Here is an 18,893-nt window from a genome sequence, read left to right as displayed (position 1 = left end):
ACAATCTTCTGCATGGCCGTCTCAAAACTGGCTTGCTATGTTCAGGTCTCATGATACAGGACTACTTTTGCAGGAATTCTTTAGGCAAGTTCATGGAAGTATGTTATTCAATTATTCAACCAAAATAACTGAATGGAATCTCTGTCTACAGCAGCCTCCCCCAAAGGGAGTTTCCTCCTAGTTGTATTGTTGAGATGTGTTTGAATATTAGTTGTATTGTACCCAGCTTGGCGAGCTGTGGTCCTAAATGCTCCAATGGGGAACCACGCCGGTGTGTTCCCACATGCCAGCGCTGATGCAGTACAGTCAGTGGGTGGCTTGCATCTATTCCTTCTTGAATGGCCTCTTTTCCAGTCTGGGCAGCTATAATGGCGGGAATCTGTTGGCAGAAGCAGAGCCATGCAGAATGCAGACTCTTGGTGCCTTCTGATGCCAGACAGAAACCGATTTATTCTTGGCTGTCTCCAGCCAAGTGTATTTCCAGCTCAAGTTCTTCTGATGCCTCGTTGTTTGAAATGGATCTTGAGTTACTTTGGAATCAAATTCTGGCTTTCCTCTGGGCAACTCTCTGGATGATGTGCCTGCTCATGATCAAACATGGTGCCTCTTCACCTTATTATTGCTTGCACAAAGGGAGCTCTAGCATTAAAGGAACTGATGCAGAAGATCACGGGAGGATCTGGAAGAAGAAGAGATGATGCTGGCCAACACCTGGCCCTGGAAGCCAGCAAAATGTATTAAGGGAACTTTTTAACAAAATAACCTGGTTGAAAGTTGCAAGTTGTTTGGATAAGAAACACAGTTGAGAGATCATCCATGCCAATTGTGCAGGACCTTTGAATCAATAAACAAGGCTACCAAAAATTTAAAAATGAAATGGCTTGTGGTTCAGGCTATGTCTGTCTAACCACATTTGTGTGCAAAGAGGTCCTGGGGAGTAGATATTATTGGAGGGCTGCTTATCCCCCCCCCCCCCCGCAGTTGCCTGCTCTACATAAGAGCCGTTCCTGGTTCCTGCATTGCTGAGCAGACATTAATAGCCCTGCAACCTGAAACCGCCCTGCCTCGTACTGTATTGTCGCAGCAAAATCTACTCTTGCAGCAGCAGGTCTGAAGTCCCCTGATACTAAAAAAGAGGCTCCCTTTGCAACCAGGGAGCAATCAGAGAGAAGACGCTCTGACCGAGGATACAAACTCTGGAAAAAATATGACTTTGTGTCCTGCAGACACGACCTTTTGGATGGTGTAGTGAGGAGGCCACTGGCAAAGATTACTGGCCTGAACTGACCTGCCAATGGCTTGGTGATCTTCGGAAGGGATGTTCCGACCTCTGAGATGGTGCTGAGTTACTTGGCTTCTTTTGAAAAGAACTCCAGGGCTCCGGAGGTACGTGCTGGTAGATGGAGGAGGGTGCCTCCAGTGTCTTGTAGGTCTTCCTTTTCCCCTTCTGCTTTCTTTTCAAGCTTTGAAGTTTTCCCTTTAAAGTCTGGAGGTCACTGATCTGATCAACAGATAAGTTGAAGATTGGTGTCCATCAGCCACAGAGGTAAGATTGTGGGGAGGGGTCAGCATCCTGATTCAAGAGGTGGTTGCAGGCAACTTGGATCTTGGGGGACATGATCCAGGAAGAGGTTCTTTTGTTGATGTCCCAATGAGATGAACAGGAGGTAGTCAAGGACCTGCTTATAGAAGCACTTAGATTTTCTCCTCTTTGGTGCTAATAAATGCCTCGACCCTGCTCTAATGCTGGGATCACAGCTTGGTTGGAATTCTAAGCAGAACTGGGAAGCCCTTTGGAGTTATTTCAAGCTGTTTGGGCCTGATAATTAAAGCTGGAGGCTGACAAGAACCTTCAGCGCCAGCTAGTGGGTGTCCCAACACGTCCTCTTAAGAACATAAGCTGTGCCTGCTGGATGGGACGCCCGGCCCATCTAGTCTAGCCAACCAGCTGCCCAAGGAAAGATATGAATCTCCCAACAGCCCCACTGCCATCATGGCTAAGAGATGTTGATCCCCGGTCCTTCCATGGATTGATCCAACGTTGTGAAGCCAAAAATGCCTGCGTCCAAGGTCAGCCGGGCAGTTTGAGCAGTTGCCCTGAACATCTGGAGAGCACCAGACCGAGTGGGACTGTAATAGGTAATAGTTGAGCGTTGTTGATAGTTGGGGAAAATTATAAGACTGGAGTTCCTGTTGCAGAATACATAGGTTTTATTTAAGATTTGTGTCCTGTTTTAGTGTCACATTGGACATAACACCTTGTTAGCCTTCATTGGTTTGAAGAAGCTAAGCAGGGTTGGGCCTGTTTGGTACTTGGATGGGTGTCCATAAATCTTGAGCCGTTGAGCTTCTCCTGAGAAGGCTGCACTTTGGCACCTTCTCCTCTGAAGCTTCCTACAGGAAATGACCCCAGTCCTGGGGAGGGAACGTTCTGTTGTAGCCAGCAACTCATGCTCAGCCTGTGATGGAATGCAGTGGCCCAGAAGTCACATCCCTCCACCTTTTCCAAGGAAATTGAGTCTTTTGGTTGCCTGTGAACTTCAGATGCTAAATTATAGTTCTGGTAAGCACAAAGAGGCCTCTTGAGAGCAGACTCTCATCTGCCGGCGTGACTCACCTGGGCCACCTATGCGGAGCAGAGGCCTTCACACCAGCTCAGCTCCCCAGTGTTGCCATTGTTGCCATGGGGAATTCATCCTTTCTGGGAAACAGGAAGAAACAGCAAGGCTGTTTCCAAAATTGCAGGGAAAAATGTTCAGATCAGAGAGAGGGAATGAGAGAGGGGGGATGCTAAAGGGGTCCCCCTGTCCAAACCACCGAGTGAGGGTCCTAGGAGCCCCTCCTCTCTTGCTGCAAGGGGTCATTTCCTGGTACCAGAAACAATTAAATTCCTCTTAAATTAATTTGTGGGAAAGAAGTCTAAAGAAAGTCCCTCTCCTTACTAGAAGCTGGTCTTGATCTCCTAAATCCGGGATTCAAGATTCCTGCCAGATGGGAGGAATGTCAGATGGACATGGCTGGATACGTGGTGTTTACTTTCTGCCTCCTCCCCCTTTCAATCTCTCATCCATCCACTCAAAATCTTCTGTTAGAGCAGTCTGCAGCGGCATCCGTCATCTGTATCCTCAACCCATTCTTTAGTGTGGCTCTTTGAGGCTGTTGGCTTGGCTCGGCCCCAGCCCTGCTGGTCCAAGGTTGGGTCTGGTTGGTGGAAGCCAGCCCTGAGTCAGATGAAGACGTTGTCTCACCTCTGTTACATCTGCTCCGTTTCCAGCAGTTTCCCACTGCAAACTTCTTATTCCCAAGAGACAGATTTGGAGTTAACGTTTTGCTCTCTGGCTTCAGCTTAGCAGGAGTAATTATTACGTTTCAAGAGTTGATCGCTGTAACTTGTCCTTTGCTGCGGCATGTTCTGGAAATTGTATTTGTCTTCTGGGCCTCCTGGGAAGACGCTTTGTATTTTTTATTGCATTTTTGGAGCTGTGTTCTAAGGTTTTGACACCCGTCCAAGTTTTCCTTGTGGCGAGGGTATCCTTCTCTCGGTTTGTGTGAAGGCCCCGTGCCAGATTCTTCTCCAAACAATAGATGCCTCTCGTGATACATGTTCTGTGGCATGATAGGTGAGGTACAGAGCCAGATCTGGGGCTGTAGTCTGTTACGGATCGTCCATCTGGGTCAGAGCTGAGGCTCCGGTTCCATTGAGCAGAACTTGCTCGGCATCTGTTTTCAGTGGAAGACGTTCACGTTGAATCTTTCCCCCAGACAGGGTGGTATTTCATGAGGCGGTTTGAAAGGCAGTTGCTCAGTTGCCTTCCTCTAAGGACGGGAGATTCTCAGATAAAATTCCCTGAGATCAATGATCAATTTCAGGTGTGGCACAAAGTGGTGTTGTTCAGTTGCAGCCGATGCTGTCCATGCATGCTTGCATCCCGGGTTGGAGAGATCAAAGAAGACACAAGCTGGAGCATCTTTGGGTGATATAAACATTTTTGTTGTGATAGAGAAGAGCAGATGAGTTGCCTGTCTCCTCCTGCCTGCCTTCCTTGCAGAGGCTCCAGCAGAAATATGCTATTGTTTGTGTGTGTTTGGGGAGAGGGACTCTTGATGGTCAGTAAATTCAGGGCTTTTTTTCTCACAGAACGCCCAGAATGGAGTTCCGGCACCTTTTTTGGATGGAACCTTGTAGGGTAGGCAAGGCGGGTTATACTGTATGACGTGTGTGAGTTCCGGCACCTTTTTTTTTTTTTAGAAAAAAAGCACTGAGTAAATTGTACAATATGGCCTGTTATTGCTTGAACCCGGAACACCCTGGCCCTGAAATGCAGACACCACTTATCAGCCTCTCTTCTTTTTCCTTCTGTTGATCCCCAGGTGTTGGGTGGAGGGCAGCCTACCTGAACGTTTGGGGTTACGGCAGAGCCTGCAAAGAATCATTTTGAAGCAAGATGGGATTTTTTTAAATAGACGAGAGTTCTAAATGAGCCCATCTTGATCAATTATAAGCCCTCCAAGCAATCCGCTTGCTCATTGGAAGTCTGTTCTTGTGGGATGCCCCCTAGTGTTAGCTGTTCAGTTCCTTTGCTGGCTGCTTTCTCCTTGTCTGTCCTCGGGTGTGCCAGCTGTTGGAGGAGAGGGCTTGCCAGTTCCTAGTTGGCGTCACCAGCTCTTCGCTGTCTCGGGCAGAGGATGGCCCTTCCCATACGTGCAAGCAGCTTTTGCCTCCTAAACGGGACCAGAATGAGCCCAGCTTTTCCCTAGGAAGAGAGCTGGCTCTGGATCTCGGCTGCCATGGGCTTGGATGTAGGCTGGAGATGGGACAGAGAGAGCATAACTTTCAGTTCAGTTCAAAGTTCTCTCTCCTAAATCTTCTGAATTATGGGGCAAATAGGCAGAATGAGATTGGAGTTGTGTGTGAGAGAGAGATTCCAGCATGTCCTGGTGATTCCAGAGAGCAGAGGGAGGGAGTTACGTGATTCTTTGGGGTCCTGAACGGGTGGAAGCTTATTTAGATCAGAGCTAAATTTAGGTCAGGCAGAGTGGATGATGGCCCCAAACAGAGCTTGTGTGCTCTTTCCTTTGCTTGCATGAGTTTTCCTCTTGAGAAAAGGGCTACAGGGTATGTGTGTGTCTGTGTGTGCGTGTAATTGATAAAACAATCCAGAGCTGGATTTGCACATAAGGCTAAGCCATGGTTTATTGCAGGAGTTCCATCTCTGTGGTTTGCACAACACCCTGATCTATGAAGTTAACCATCTAGGCCAGAATAAATTGGATATTTTGTGGTTAAGTGCATCACGCAAAGATAGCCTTGGTATCACAAAAGGGGACTAAGGGCCAGAGTAGGGGACTGGAGGCTAAAACATATAAGGAACGGTTGCTGGAATTGGGTCTGTCTAGTTTAACGAAGAGAAGGACGAGGGGGGACATGATAGCAGTGTTCCAGTATCTCAGAGGCTGCCCCAAAGAAGAGGGAGTCAAGCTATTCTCCAAAGCCCCTGAAGGCAGGACAAGAAGAAATGGATGGAAACTGATCAAGGAGAGAAGCAACCTAGAACTAAGGAGAAACTTCCTGACAGTTAGAACAATTAACCCATGGAACAACCTGTCTCCAGAAGCGGTGAATGCGCCAACACTGGAAGTTTTTAAGAAGAAACTGGACAGCCATTTGTCCAAAATGGTATAGGGTTTCCTGCCTGCGCAGGGGGTTGGACTAGATGACCTCCAAGGTTCCTTCCAACTTTATCATTATCATTATTATTGTTGTTCGTTTTTTCATGACACCCGGAACCCCAAAACATGGAAAGGAGGCATTGTATGTACAAGGCTGAATTGCCTGGTTCGGGTCCCCATTCATTCTCCTTTTCAAATTGGTCCGTCTTGCAGCAGAACTCTCTGCCACAAAATACCTTAAGAATTTTCCCTTAATCAAGTTGGTAACAAGGAAGCAGGATTACAGGGTAAAACAGTTACTTCCTGCTGGAGAAACAGACCCCACCAGCTGCAGTCTTGGGTTCTTACATTCCCACGTAGATTTAGTTTTTGAGTCACTAGGTGCCCAAATAGGTTTAAATACCGGTCTTTGCTGAACTTCACACCGGAGCTAAATGTGAAACCCTTGGCTTGAAGCTGGTTTCTGGCATTTGCTTAGCTGACCTCCCCAGTTATAATGTGAGTTAAAAGTAAGGCAGCATCTCAGGATGGTATGAGAGCCCCAGTTGAGCCCAGCAGGAGACCCGGGTGCTTTTTAAGTTCTGCCAGGTGGCCTTCTCCAGTTTTCGTTTACATGAAGCCTTCAGATGGAATAGGACCAGCTCTGTCTAGTGTCTCCCAATCCTGATGTTGGGCAAAGAATAAATATTTATTATATATCTGTAGCAGTTTCTTCTGTGCTTCCTTAAGCAGCTTTAAAACAAGCATGCTCATTTTTTGCAGAAAATATCCAAGGAAGCGGGTCAAAACGCCCAGTAAGGGTTTGTAAAATAAATCATTATTTTGGTCGTCGTTTTGTTTGCTCCCCACCCTGCTGGAGCCTACACAAATATAATTTTTGAAACCCTAACAAATTTTTATGTGTGTGCAAAATCCAAGCTGTTTCTGTTTATTAGTTGAAATACTCCCACTCTAGAAAACACACCCAAAACGTAATTGATTTGTTTGCCTGCACTAACCATAATGACTGTGATATGTTATGCATTCCGGGGTTTTTTTCTTTCCTTTTTTGCTTTCTCTCTTTCAAATGGAACAAAAGCAAAAGAAAATCTAGGATTGCCTTTGAGGGGGGTGCCTTTTAAATTTGCAACAGGAGAAGGAAAGCAAAAGGATCTTAGAATATGTCACATAGTTAGGAAGTTGGTAACTAGGATACGGTAGGTTACAAATGGTTTAATACAGTGTTTTTCAACCGTAGCAACTTAAAGATGGATAGATTTCAACTCTCAGAATTCCCCAGCCAGCATTTTGTGTCTTGCTTTGCATTATCTATAGAAGGCTCTCACAGAGCCCGTTTTGCAGCCTCAGGATCTGGAAATCTTCCGTAGCAGCCTGTGTGAGCTTTAGCTGTCAGGCCTGGTTAAAAAAGGCTCCTTCAAATTTCCAATTACGTAGCTGCTTTCTAGACTCTCTAAGGCCATCATTTTAAAACTCAATCTACCTCCATTTTGTAACCTTTGGGGGAAGATGGCCTGATCGAAAGAGAGTTTTGGATGCTTTTCCTTCCCTTTCTCAAATGGTGTGCCCACGTCAGGGTGAACTGTGTATTGTAAAAGGCTGCAACTGTTCCCTTCTGCACATCGCAGGGAAGTGACATGATATATTTACAGATTTTTCTCTTTCCAGGGTAAGGAAAGCAGCAGTGATTTTAATCTTGATTTTCAAGGCAGCTGCTTAATTTTCTGGCTGAAAGGATGCCTGTTGTTGTTGTTAGTTGCGAACTTGCATCCAACCCATTGCGACCCCATGGACAACGTTCCTCCAGGCCTTCCTCTACCATCTTCTGGAGTCCATTTAAGCTCACGCCTACTGCTTCAGTGACTCCATCCAGCCCCCTCCTTCTCTGTCGTCCCATTCTTCTCTTGCCCTCCATCTTTTCCAGCATCAGGCTCTTCTCCAATGAGTCCTTCCTTCTCATTAGGTGGCCAAAGTACTTGAGTTTCAATTTCAGGATCTGGCCTTCTAAAGAGCAATTGGGGTTGATCTCCTCTAGGACTGACCAGTTGGATCACCTTGCCGTCCAAGGGACTCGCAGGAGTCTTCTCCAGCACCAGAGTTCAAAGGCCTCAATTCTTTGGCGCTCAGCCTTTCTTATGGTCCAACTTTCACAGCCATACATTGCAACTGGGAAAACCATGGCCTTGACTATACATACTTTTGTTGGCAGGGTGATGTCTCTGCTTTTTAGTATGCTGTGTAGATTTGCCATAGCTTTCCTCCCCAGGAGCAAGTGTCTTTTAATTTCTTGGCTACAGTCCCCATCTGTGGTGATCTTGGAGCCTAGGAAGATAAAATCTGTCACTGCCTCCATTTCTTCCCCATCTTATTTGCCAGGAATTGAGAGGGCCGGATGCTATGATCTTGGATGCCTACCACCCCCCCCCCCCTTTTTTTTTCTTGAGCTTCCAGAATGCTGAAGCAAGGTGGAAATAATGGTTTGACCTGTCTCAGAAAGAGAAGGCCTCCTCCTGAGGTGTCCTGTGACCTTTTATGGAGCAAGGCGGTGCCTCAGCTCATGCAGAGCAGACTCAAGGAATCCAAAATTCCTGGGAGGTGCCCTGCATTTGAGTTCATTTTCTTACAATTCAGGCTAGGGTGATCCTTTGAGCCACCCCTCCCCTCCCAGCTATGCTGAGCATCTTCCAATGGAGCCTCTGGAATTCCCTCCTTCCTTTTGGTGAAAAATGGACCATAATTCTTCACTGGAGGCAAGGAGGCTTGATTCGGGTTCAAATCACCCCCAATGCATCAAATGTTTCCTCATGTGGGATACAAACTGTGTTAGCGTTGATGCTCAGATGTAACGTGTAAGTACTGTTAACATTTAAGAGCAAACTTTTGAGATAAATCTGTTGCTGTGAAAATTGGGGAAGATCACCAAGTCTGAGCTCATGGTACAAAATGTAGAATTTGGTCCCAGGTGAGCAGTATGTTATTGCCTTCCAAGAAAGAGAACAGCTTGGAGACTATTACTCATTCTAATGATTTCTTTTTTTAATGAAAGGGTGTGGAAGATGCTTAGCAAAGAATGGGATTTGTGCAAAGGGAGCCCCAAAAGTTAACTCCAAAATTTGCCCTCCTGGAATCTTTACCAATAAGAGATGTGCGTAGGTGGATGTGTTGTATTTGCACACCCACTGACAAAATCAGATGAGGCTCTTCTGTACAACATGCAAAATTAAACTTTTTTGCATATTTATGAGCCAAAGAGTTTGGGCCAGTCTGGTGGTTGGAGTTGCATCTGCTGTTGGTGAGAAATCATTTTAGCTTTGGGTAAAATCCAAGAAACTCAAGAATGGAAATTTTCCTTTCTCCCCAAAAGATATTTTGCTCTCTACAGAGAGAAGTTGTAGGTGCTCCATCACTGGAGGTTTTCAAGAAAGGGCCCAATAGCCAGTTGTCCAGAAAGATATGAGGAGTCCCGCAATGGCCTGGGGGTTGGATTAGAAGACCTTCAAGGTCCCCTGCAACCTATAATTCTATAATTGGCTCTTTCCTATGCCCACCCTGTTCTGAGTAAGGAAAGGTCTGGCCCAAGAAAGCAGCTGGCAGGCCTAGCAAACTTAAATATAATCTGTTGAGAATCCAAAGTTGTGAGGAGTGTAGATTTATGAACATCTTGTAATCTCCGTGTCTCCAGCTTTTGTGCCTCTTTCAAAAGAATATTACTGCCCTAATTTGTTCAGGGATGTCCTTGATTTTCATAGAATCTTCATTTTCAGATGCTATGCAACTTATTTTGAACTGTTTGGAAAAAGAACATCCTTGCAAATGGACATAAAGTCTGGACAATTGATTGATCTTTTCCCTTTTTATCCATAAAGCAGCTGCTTTATGGCTCCTTGGCTTCTGGCCTTTCAGAGATCAATAGTGTCTTATTAATTCAGCTTCCTTGCATTAAGTTGCCTTACAACAGCTGATCTCAAGGAGCTTGACAAAGGCATCTGTTTTCTGGCAACTTTCTGAGATAAGCTGACATCACTGCCCTGTTGCAGATGAAAGTTTCACATCAGGAATAGATTTGCATTTTTAAATGCTCCAGTGGGGGCAACATCTGCTTAAACCTTAACAGAATGCAAATTGACTCGATTCATTCAGTCATAAATTGATTGGCTGAAGAAGAGGCAGTTTTTTGGCAAGCGGAGCAGGACCTGTGTGATGAGGTATCCTCAGGTGCTCTCCTGCTCAGGAGCCCTTGAAATCACCTTCCCTGGGATGCCAGCACCCAATCCAGATGGGGATTAAATAGACTCCACATTGACTTCATAGGGATAAAATAGCATGGTGATTGCAGACGGTTGTTCCGTTTAAAATTATTCCCATCAATCAACAAGAAGGAAAACTTGGGTGGTGTGGGTATCTTGAAGGCATGCGGAGTATAGTAAAGCGTTTGCAGAGTGTGGGGTTTTGTGACTAACCACACTCTCCCAGGGAACATGCTCCTCATGTTTCAGCTGTCCATTGGCTCAGGAAGAGGGCTTAGGCTTGCCACCTGGCCTCAGGCTGACCAACCCACTCTCTGCCCAAGCCTTTGTTCCAATTCTCCATGCTTCTGGCTTTGTGTCCTGATGGTTTCATTCTGTTACTTACCTTAAACTTTGCCAGGCCTTTTTTTTTTTTTTTTGGATCAACCCACCTAGGTCTGGTTCCAACCACCTGAGTTTGTGGTCAGAAGGAAGAGACCTGGAACAGAAGGACGACTCTAGTTTGGGGGGCGAGCGGGGGGGGGGGTTGGAAGTTCATAAAAGGCCAGAACATGCTCTGAACTCTGCCCCCTTGGCTGGTGTGTGAGCTGCTCAGTCTTTGGGGCGGTGCAAATGCTGACTCATCAGAGGAAAAGAAGGTCCTCCCTGCCTCCCGATGGGCTTTCTGTCCAAACACAACAGGCTGCAGAGAGACAAAATCTGCAGGCCAAGTGAGCAGGCCTGGGATGGAGAAGTGCTTGTTTTGATTGCAAAGCTGGATCGTGCCAGAATTCCAGATGTTTCGATGTCACTTTTGGATGAACTTCATCTTTAGCAGGACTTCAGTTTAATGGGATGAAGTAGCATTGGATTGGTTTCAATGGTTGGAGAAGGAGAGATTCCACAGCTTTCCCTTTTGGAGGGATTCAGCTGCACTTGCCCTGTCCAATTTTGGGGAAAGGAAAGGAGGCGGTGCAAAACCTGTATTGACATCGCTCTGCTTGGCCGGGCTCCACCCGGCAGAGGCTCCTGAGCTACTGCAGAGAAAGGACCGTGAGTCCTTCAGGTGTGACTGGCAGATTGCTGGTTCAAGGTTCCAGTTTACTATTATCTAGTGCAGAGGTCTCCCAAACTTGGGAACTTTAAGACTTGTGGATTTCAACTCCCAGAATTCTCCAGCCAGCACACGCTTGCTTGGGAATTCTGGGAGATGAAGTCCGCAAGTCTTAAAGTTGCCAAGTTTGAGACTTCAGATCTAGTGAGAATCACAGTACAGTCTGGAACTGCCATCCCTCCCTTTTCACCCGATAGGCAAGGCCCTTCCTCACCCCAAAGACCTGGGATTGAGAGCTTTCCATAATATTTTTTGCTGTTTTTTTGCGTTTTTTTTGTGTTTCAAGAGTTCAGAAATGAGAGCTGTAACTTTTCATCTCTTTTGCCCAGTGGGGTCCTTGATATTTCAGGAAAAAAATACACACACAGTGTATGGAAATAGTATTTGGGAGAAGTTGTAAGATGCAGAGTAAAAGGGACACGGCACGGGTGGAATAAACCTTTTTTGTTTTTGCTAATGAAAAGTTTCTAGAGACTGGAGAGTTATCATCTGTTGCACAACTGTGTCCCCCATTTAGCCCTTGGTGGGGCGGTGCACCTTTGGCAGTGCATGGGGAGATGCCGCCTGGCAGCCATCCCTGTCCTTTCTGAGCATGTGGGGCATTCCTGCCCTCCCTCGTCTCCTCTCCCTCGTCCATCAGCTGCAGTCTCTTGGAGAACAGCATGATGTAAAGGCCTAAGCATTTTCCGGACCCCCACTGAGTCTTGGAGGTGTTATCCCTTCTCTGGGGGGGGGCTCCCTCTGCAGGGAGGCAATCTAACACCTCTTCTGTCTTGGGGGGGGGGCAGAGGAACATTTTGCTAAGCCCAGGAGTTGCTCATTCCTTCCCTCCCTTGGCGGGGTGTCTCTGGGACCAGGCTTGGTTTGGCTCAGTGGTGGCTGCCCATCCCGGGATCAGCTGCTGGAAAGAATGAAGCCAATCTCTCAGAGAGCCAGCGAAGGGCAGTCTTGACAATAATCAACTCCAGCTTTTAGAGAACTGCTTAAGTAGTAGGCCAGCTGAGTCATATCCTGAAAGGGGGGTTGCTTTTGGCTCTCTTTAACATTATGAGAAGGTTGGGCTCGTTTTTGGGCTCAACCTCCCACTGGTGGGCTTCTGTTGGGGCTGTAGGAAGGCTTCCGGGTCCTGGTGACCCAAGACTAGTTTTGGGATGAGTGAGAGACCATAAGATGCTTCTCCTAGACCAGTGATGGCGAACCTTTTAGAGACCGAGCGCCCAAACTGCAACCCAAAACCCACTTATGTATCGTTGGGTGCCAGGTGGGCGTGGCCCATTGGGTGGGCGTGGCTGCGGTGGTAACAGCAGACTGGGTGGGACTAAAAAGTTCAATCAATCAATTCCAACTTTGCGTGGTCCTTTTTTTTCCCCACGAGAAGTTGAAATTGATTAAACCTTTTTTTTTTTTTTTTTTTTGCACACAGCAGTGGAGGCCTAAAGCAAAAAGGTTTTATAAAACCCAGCTAAAGGCCTAGGACTGGGGCGACAGCGCGTGTGCCCACAGAGAGGGCTCTGTGTGCCTCAGGTTCGCCACTACAGTCCTAGACCACCCCCCTCCCTCTGCCATCACAGTTGAGATAGAGGAAGAGGAGGAGAGGTCTGCACAAAGCAAACGGAGGAAGCCCCAATCCTTCTTGGAGGGCCTTCCCTGGCTGGTTGGCCTTCACATGAACCCTGTAGTAAGACCGAAAGCAAACCGACCCATAACCACCCTCACCCCCAATAGGATTCCAACTAATTGTAATCTGGACCTGCTCTGCTACTGCTTGGCATGGAATTTGACATTTTGGACACAGAGAATGGATATATCCATACCATAATATCAAGAGCAATTATGGTAGAAGTGAAGTTCAGTGACGCAACATTGGCTTCCCCTGCAGAAGATCCCAAATTACATGCTGGGTTTTGAGATCAAAATATGCTGAGTAGTAGATGAGGAAAAAGTTGATCTGGAAGCTTTCCACTGGCTTGATGGCCAAATAAATTTAACATCTTCTAAGTCAACGTCCTACAGTTTGGAATGGTAGTGATAGGGAAAGTTTCAAAGGAAGAAGAATTGGTCTTGTAGTTGTGATTCTTTTCTCGATACTCATCCAGTGTTTTCCTTTGCTTCTTTTGAAGGTAAGATAAAAGCCCCCGAGTGATCTAGCAAGATGGTTGCCTTGTCGCTGAAAATCTGTGTCCGCCATTGCAATGTGGTGAAGACGATGCAGTTTGAGCCCTCCACTGCAGTCTATGATGCGTGCCGGGTTATCCGTGAGAGGGTACCAGAAGCTCAGACAGGGCAAGGTCAGTCTCGGGCAAACCTGGGTCCCACACTGGCTCTCTTGAACCATAGCTTGCATATCAGTGCTGTAACAAGAAGGGATGTTTGAAAATCACCCTATTCAGTCTATCAGATTAGACAGGGGTGAGCTTTTCTGTCTCAGAATGCCAACCTGTGGCTGCTAAACAGGCAAGTGAGTCTGAGAGACCCTGTTTGTGGGCGAGTTATTAAGATGGGCAGCTAGATGAATGAACAAACAAACCACAGACAACCTCACTCAGCCAAGAGAGAGAGACCAAGAGGAACATTGCCTCCAGAGCAACTTAATGAAGCAAGGAGAAGGCAGGTGGGGATGTTCAGAGGACATTATGCCACAGATCGTAGAGGATCTCTAACTGCAGAAAAGCAACAGTCCTCCCTTTATAGAAACAGCATTGAGCCTCCCGTCCTTCCTTCCTCCCTCCCTCCCTCCCTCCCCCTTCCTTCCTTCCTTCCTTCCTTCCTTCCTTCCTTCCTTCCTTCCTTCCTTCCTTCCTTCCTTCCTTCCTTCACAAACTTGGAACCCTACAGAATTAAGGGAGCCAATTATAGCCAAAGGAAGAGAAAAGGAGATAGGGCTGAGGGTGAAGAGCAAGGGAAGCAGGGGACGAGAAGGGCCAGCAGAAGACCAGGGCTAAAGAATGAGGCCAAAGGCCCTGACAAAGTTTCCCGCTTGACTGGAGGGCAGACATCTAAAAGAGGGTCTGCTCCTTCAACTGACTCCCTGGCTTTCCTCTTCCATCTTCTTTCACAGCCTCTGACTATGGTTTGTTTCTGTCCGATGAAGATCCACGGAAAGGCATTTGGTTGGAGGCTGGCAGGACTCTAGATTACTACATGCTGCGGAATGGGGTAAGGCTTGTGGGTCCTTCCAGGGAATGAGGAGGATAGTTGAGCCATTCCACTTCTTGGGGAAGCAGATCGCCTTTGGCTGCAAGGTGCAAGCAGGACCAATTAGGCATGTTAGTGGAACTGTGGTTCAGATAAGCCAATATTCTTGCTACAGAACTATCTTCTGCGGCATAAAGGTAAAATCTGCTTGAGTCCACCTTGACTCTTGGTGACCTCATGGACAAAGCTTCCCTGACAAGAGTTCAGGAGTGGCTCCTGTCAACTTCCGTCTCATCCACAACCCTGAGAATCCCTGGAAGTGCAAGTCCTAATCCTTGACTCTGTTTTACTTGGGTGTGGTCAGAATGAAAGAAACCCAACAAATTCCAGGTTTGTCTCTCCTGTGAAATATTTTGATGGTTCACTCCCTAGGATATTTTGGAATACAAAAAGAAGCAGAGACCCCAGAAAATCAGGATGTTGGACGGCTCCGTGAAGACGGTGATGGTGGATGACTCTAAAACCGTTGGAGAACTGCTGGTGACCATCTGCAGCCGGATAGGTAGGATAGAGGATGGATGTCCACGCAGATTATCCCCATACAGAAGAACAATCAAATCTCCCCTCCAGACAAGTGATCTGAGGTGGCCAACTCCCCCATGAAAGAGGGTACAAAGTCTGTGAAGTAGACTTTGTGGCAGGCTTCAGTAGTCAACCATCACTTGTGGCTTCCAAAAGTGGCATTCCAGGAAATGTGTTTTTTGAGCCAGGCTGTAGTTACTTGGCCTCCAAAAGGGCCTTTTCACGCATTGAGAACGTGCTGGGAATCTCTTGCTCTCTTGCTACGTCTCTCTGGTGGCAGCTGCCCATTAGTTGGCCTGTAACACAGTAGATTGGTTATCATCTAGAAGGTGGCTAGCCCCTGATATGGAGCGAAGGAGAAGGGTCTGCCTCTCTTAGTCTTCCTTGATTTGAAAGTGGGCTATAAGGACTGAAGGTTGACCTTGTGCGACCCATTTTCCTGGAGCTCCCAGCCTGAATCTGCCCAGGTGTTGTCCTCTTAGTTCTCTGCCTGAAGAAAGTCTTACCTACTTTTGCTGCTGGATGGGCTGAAGTCCTTGTGCCTGTCCTCCATGCTCAGCTCTATTGTTCGCTGGATGGGATGAACAAGATAGGTTTACTTAAAGTTCCGGAAAGGCCAACATCCACCCTGGTAGTGAGTAGCAGGGAACAGTTCACAAAAGTTGCTCTTTCTTTAGGCTTCAGAGGGAACTGAAAATGATTCCCATCCAAGTCAATGAGGTTGTTTTGACCAACAGACTTTTCCCCATTCTCCCCATTCATGCCAGTTCTTGCAGCTCAGAATGACGACTTTCTTTGCAATTTTAGGCATCACCAATTATGAAGAGTACTCCTTAATCCAAGAAGGCAGTGAGGAAAAGAAAGAAGAGGGCACAGGGACCCTGAAAAAGGATCGAACGCTGCTTCGGGATGAGAAAAAGATGGAGAAATTAAAAGCCAAGCTGCACACCGATGATGACTGTGAGTTGCTCCTTCCGAGAGAGTCTCTTTTCCAGGGATAGAAAACCCCTCCATGATCGCCTTGAAAATGGGAGCGAATTCTTAGTCGCACTGGTCAAGGAGGAACATCTTAGATTGGCACGTAATCTAAGGTGGACGCAGATATCTTGAAATGCCCACACTCTAAATCTAGGAGTTAAAATGAAAAAAAAAAAAAAAAAGAATTGGGGATCTCAAGAATGAACCACGGTTCATTCTCCTGGTTCCTTCACCAGCTTTCAGAAGACATTTTTGTAGCCTTGCTCTGCATTTTCTCCTTCCTAACTTGGTGCTGCCCAACTCCCATAGTGACCAGTAGCCAAGCCCGTAGGGAATCATGGGAGCTCCACTCCAGTGACCTGAAGGAGGCTAAGCTGAATAATAATGAAGCTGTGATGTTGGAACAAGGTCTTCTCCTGTTTCTCTTGGTTTTGCTGGCAACATCTGTGGTAACAGGATTATTGCACTTAATGAAGGTTGCAACATGTCCGCTGATGATGTCGTATTTTCAATAATTGTTGATAGTCGTCTCATGGAGAGGAAGACTAGCTGAGTTCAGACAGTTTGCTTAAACCATAGTTAGGGCAACCTGAGTGCCTTGCTTTGGGGGGTTCCTTTTTGGCTTGAAGAGGATTGACTTTGCCTCGGGAGACGTTTCATCACTGGAAATTCCCTCAGGAATTAGAGCAGGGGTCTCCAAACTTGGCTGGCTGGGGAATCCCGGGAGTTGAAGTCCAGAAATCTTAAAGTTGCCAAGTTTGGAGACCCCTGAATTGGAGGGAGGGAGGGAGGGAGGGAGGGAGGGAGGGAGGGAGGGAGGGAGGGAGGGAAGAGCGACTGTGACATGATCTGCCTGTGGACTCTCGCTTCTCCTTTTGCCCCCAGTGAACTGGTTGGATCACAGCCGAACGTTTCGGGAACAAGGGGTGGACGAGAGCGAGATGCTGCTTCTGAGGCGCAAGTTCTTCTACTCTGACCAGAACGTGGATTCCAGAGACCCCGTCCAGCTCAACCTGCTCTATGTCCAGGTGTGCTGGGTGGGACAGGTGACCCTCTTGCTAAGACAGCAGCTAAAGTAAACTTGCTAAGACTCTTGCTAAGGCACAGCTGAGGTGCCCATCAGGCTAGGTCAAAGGTAATTTGGCCCTGGTTGGTTTAGCAAGCCACGTATTCACACATAATGTTAAACCGTGATCTGAGGGTGTGAACTTTGAACAGTGGGTCACAATCCCAAAACGAGACTCTTGCAGAGTTAGACTAACTAGATTTATTGAAAGGAAAAGGGCTTAGTTTGCAGAATCGTGGAAACTGGAATTAAGTATTGTAGCCCCATTTATTAGTAGGTCCATGATGTTGAGGCTTTTTATTCCCACTGATGCTGCTTTGAATTACCACTTGATGTCAGGAAGGTGCTGCCTCTCACTTCCTTTGTAAGGAAGGGAAGTGCTGAGTTTCTTGGAAAACTTGGGGGTTGGCAAAGGAGGAGCTGAGATCTTTGGGCCTGCTACGGACTCTTTCCCCGCTTGCTTTCTAGGCCCGTGATGACATTCTGAATGGCTCCCACCCAGTGTCCTTCGAGAAGGCCTGTGAATTTGGCGGTTTTCAGGCACAGATCCAGTTTGGGCCTCACGTAGAGCACAAACACAAACCTGGATTCTTAGAGTACGTGAGACTCTTCCCATTGGGGCTAAATGGAGCTGGGCAGCTGCCTGCACAATTGCTTTAGCCCAGGGGTCTCCAAAGATCCCTGGGCTAAAGCACTTCCAGCATTTCTTGCTAAGAAGGCCAGGGCAACATCTAGGCCTCTTGCAGTCTGGTTCTCCTCAAAGCACGGAAGGACAGAGTGGGGCCTCTTTGCCAAGGCTCACCACCCTTGGAAATGCAGGGCCACCTTAGCTGGCAAAGCAGTGCCACACCAGCCTCAGGGAAGGGGCAGGGGACCCCTTTGGAGATTCTGATGTGCGGATGTTGAAATGCTGAGAGGCAGCCAGAATGATGAGGGTGATATACATTGGATTTTGCTAAAGCAGCTCCATGGAATTTAAATAATGTGGTTTAATCATAACTGAAGGTTTGCATCTGTCTCTGGAACAGCCAAGTTGGTCTCTGCCCAAAGTTCAGATCCAGAAGGCTTGATTGGGGGTGAGTTCCCGGAGCCTCGTTCCCACCAATTTGCCCTTTAAGGGTGCTTCCTTTAATGAGAGAGAATTCCTGCAGATGGACAGTTGAGGGGGGCTCATCAAGGCATGTTAATAATGGTTTATGGAATAACCACAACTGGCCAGCTGCACACAAACTCTAAGCTGCCATTTTTCAACCTTGGCAACTGGAAGACGTGTGGGCTTCAATTCCCAGAAGGCCCCGGCCAGCCTGATTCCGTGGATCTTCTCTTCAAGGTCTACAGCTGAACGCTTTCCAATTAAGAGACGGCACCTTCATTAATTGTGACTTCTTGTTCCTACAGTCTGAAAGAATTTCTCCCCAAAGAATATATCAAACAAAGAGGAGCTGAAAAGAGAATATTCCAGGTAATTAAAAAGAGAATCTTCTTCCCCAAGCCTGATACAGTATGCAATGTTCCTTTTCGTGTCTGTATGTTTTGTGCAGTCCCACATTGGCTTTGTGGCATTCTGTCAAGTGTAAAGGAAGCAGGTGTTCTTCCTCTCTTTTGCTGCCTTTGGCAAACTTCCTACCCTAAATTATGGTTTTGTGTCTGGTTGAGAGCATGGTTTGCTTTTCAGGGTGTTCTCTTCAAGAAAGGAGCCTGTTCAATAGCTTTTGACTGCAGTGTAGAAAGCAAAGAAGGATGTCCTTCCCAAGGAGAAGAAGGAGCTTGCTGAGGTGGAATTGATTACAGGGTTCAGGGGCTTGGGGTTCTGCTCATTCTGTGCGTCGTGAGATAGGATGCGAAAGGCACTAAAAGGGCTAGAAATCCTTGTTCTGCTGAGAGGTCTTGTTTTGACTAGCTGCATCCAATGCAGCTTTTCTCATCAAATGCCCTCCAGATGTTTGGAGCTAGAATTCCCACCATTCTCAGTCAGTATGAACAGTGGGGACCCTGGAAGTTACGGATTGATACATTTGGTTGGGAAACAGCTGATGAAAAGCATGGGACTTCATCTGCTCGGTCAGGATCTGCCACTGCCGCCTTCCCCAGGGTGATGTGTTCCAGATGTTTTCAGACTCTATTC

General features: G+C 47.0%; 1 protein-coding gene across 6 annotated transcripts in view; it reads left to right on the top strand.

The window, feature by feature from the left end:
• The window catches only part of TLN2 (talin 2), a 72,751-nt gene that overhangs the window by 15,900 nt on the left and 37,958 nt on the right, over positions 1-18,893 (top strand). For 4 of the 6 annotated variants that reach the window (XM_039340076.1, XM_039340075.1, XM_039340073.1 and 1 more), the window contains exons 2-8: positions 13,128-13,295; positions 14,066-14,163; positions 14,575-14,704; positions 15,532-15,684; positions 16,588-16,730; positions 17,237-17,364; positions 18,167-18,230. In XM_039340076.1, the coding sequence (XP_039196010.1) occupies positions 13,160-13,295; positions 14,066-14,163; positions 14,575-14,704; positions 15,532-15,684; positions 16,588-16,730; positions 17,237-17,364; positions 18,167-18,230 (852 nt within the window). In that variant the 5' untranslated portion in view covers positions 13,128-13,159. Of the gene's footprint in view, positions 1-1,041; positions 1,387-13,127; positions 13,296-14,065; positions 14,164-14,574; positions 14,705-15,531; positions 15,685-16,587; positions 16,731-17,236; positions 17,365-18,166; positions 18,231-18,893 lie in introns of those variants that run through there. The other 2 variants (XM_039340074.1, XM_039340072.1) reach the window with 2 other exon arrangements.

This window comes from Crotalus tigris, unplaced genomic scaffold (genome assembly GCF_016545835.1).
Source record: "Crotalus tigris isolate CLP2741 ecotype Arizona unplaced genomic scaffold, ASM1654583v1 scf7180000017741.1442986301:2390832, whole genome shotgun sequence".
Taxonomy (NCBI): Eukaryota; Metazoa; Chordata; class Lepidosauria; order Squamata; family Viperidae; genus Crotalus; species Crotalus tigris.
Note: the sequence above shows the minus strand (reverse complement) of the source record. Positions and strands in the feature narration are given on the sequence as shown.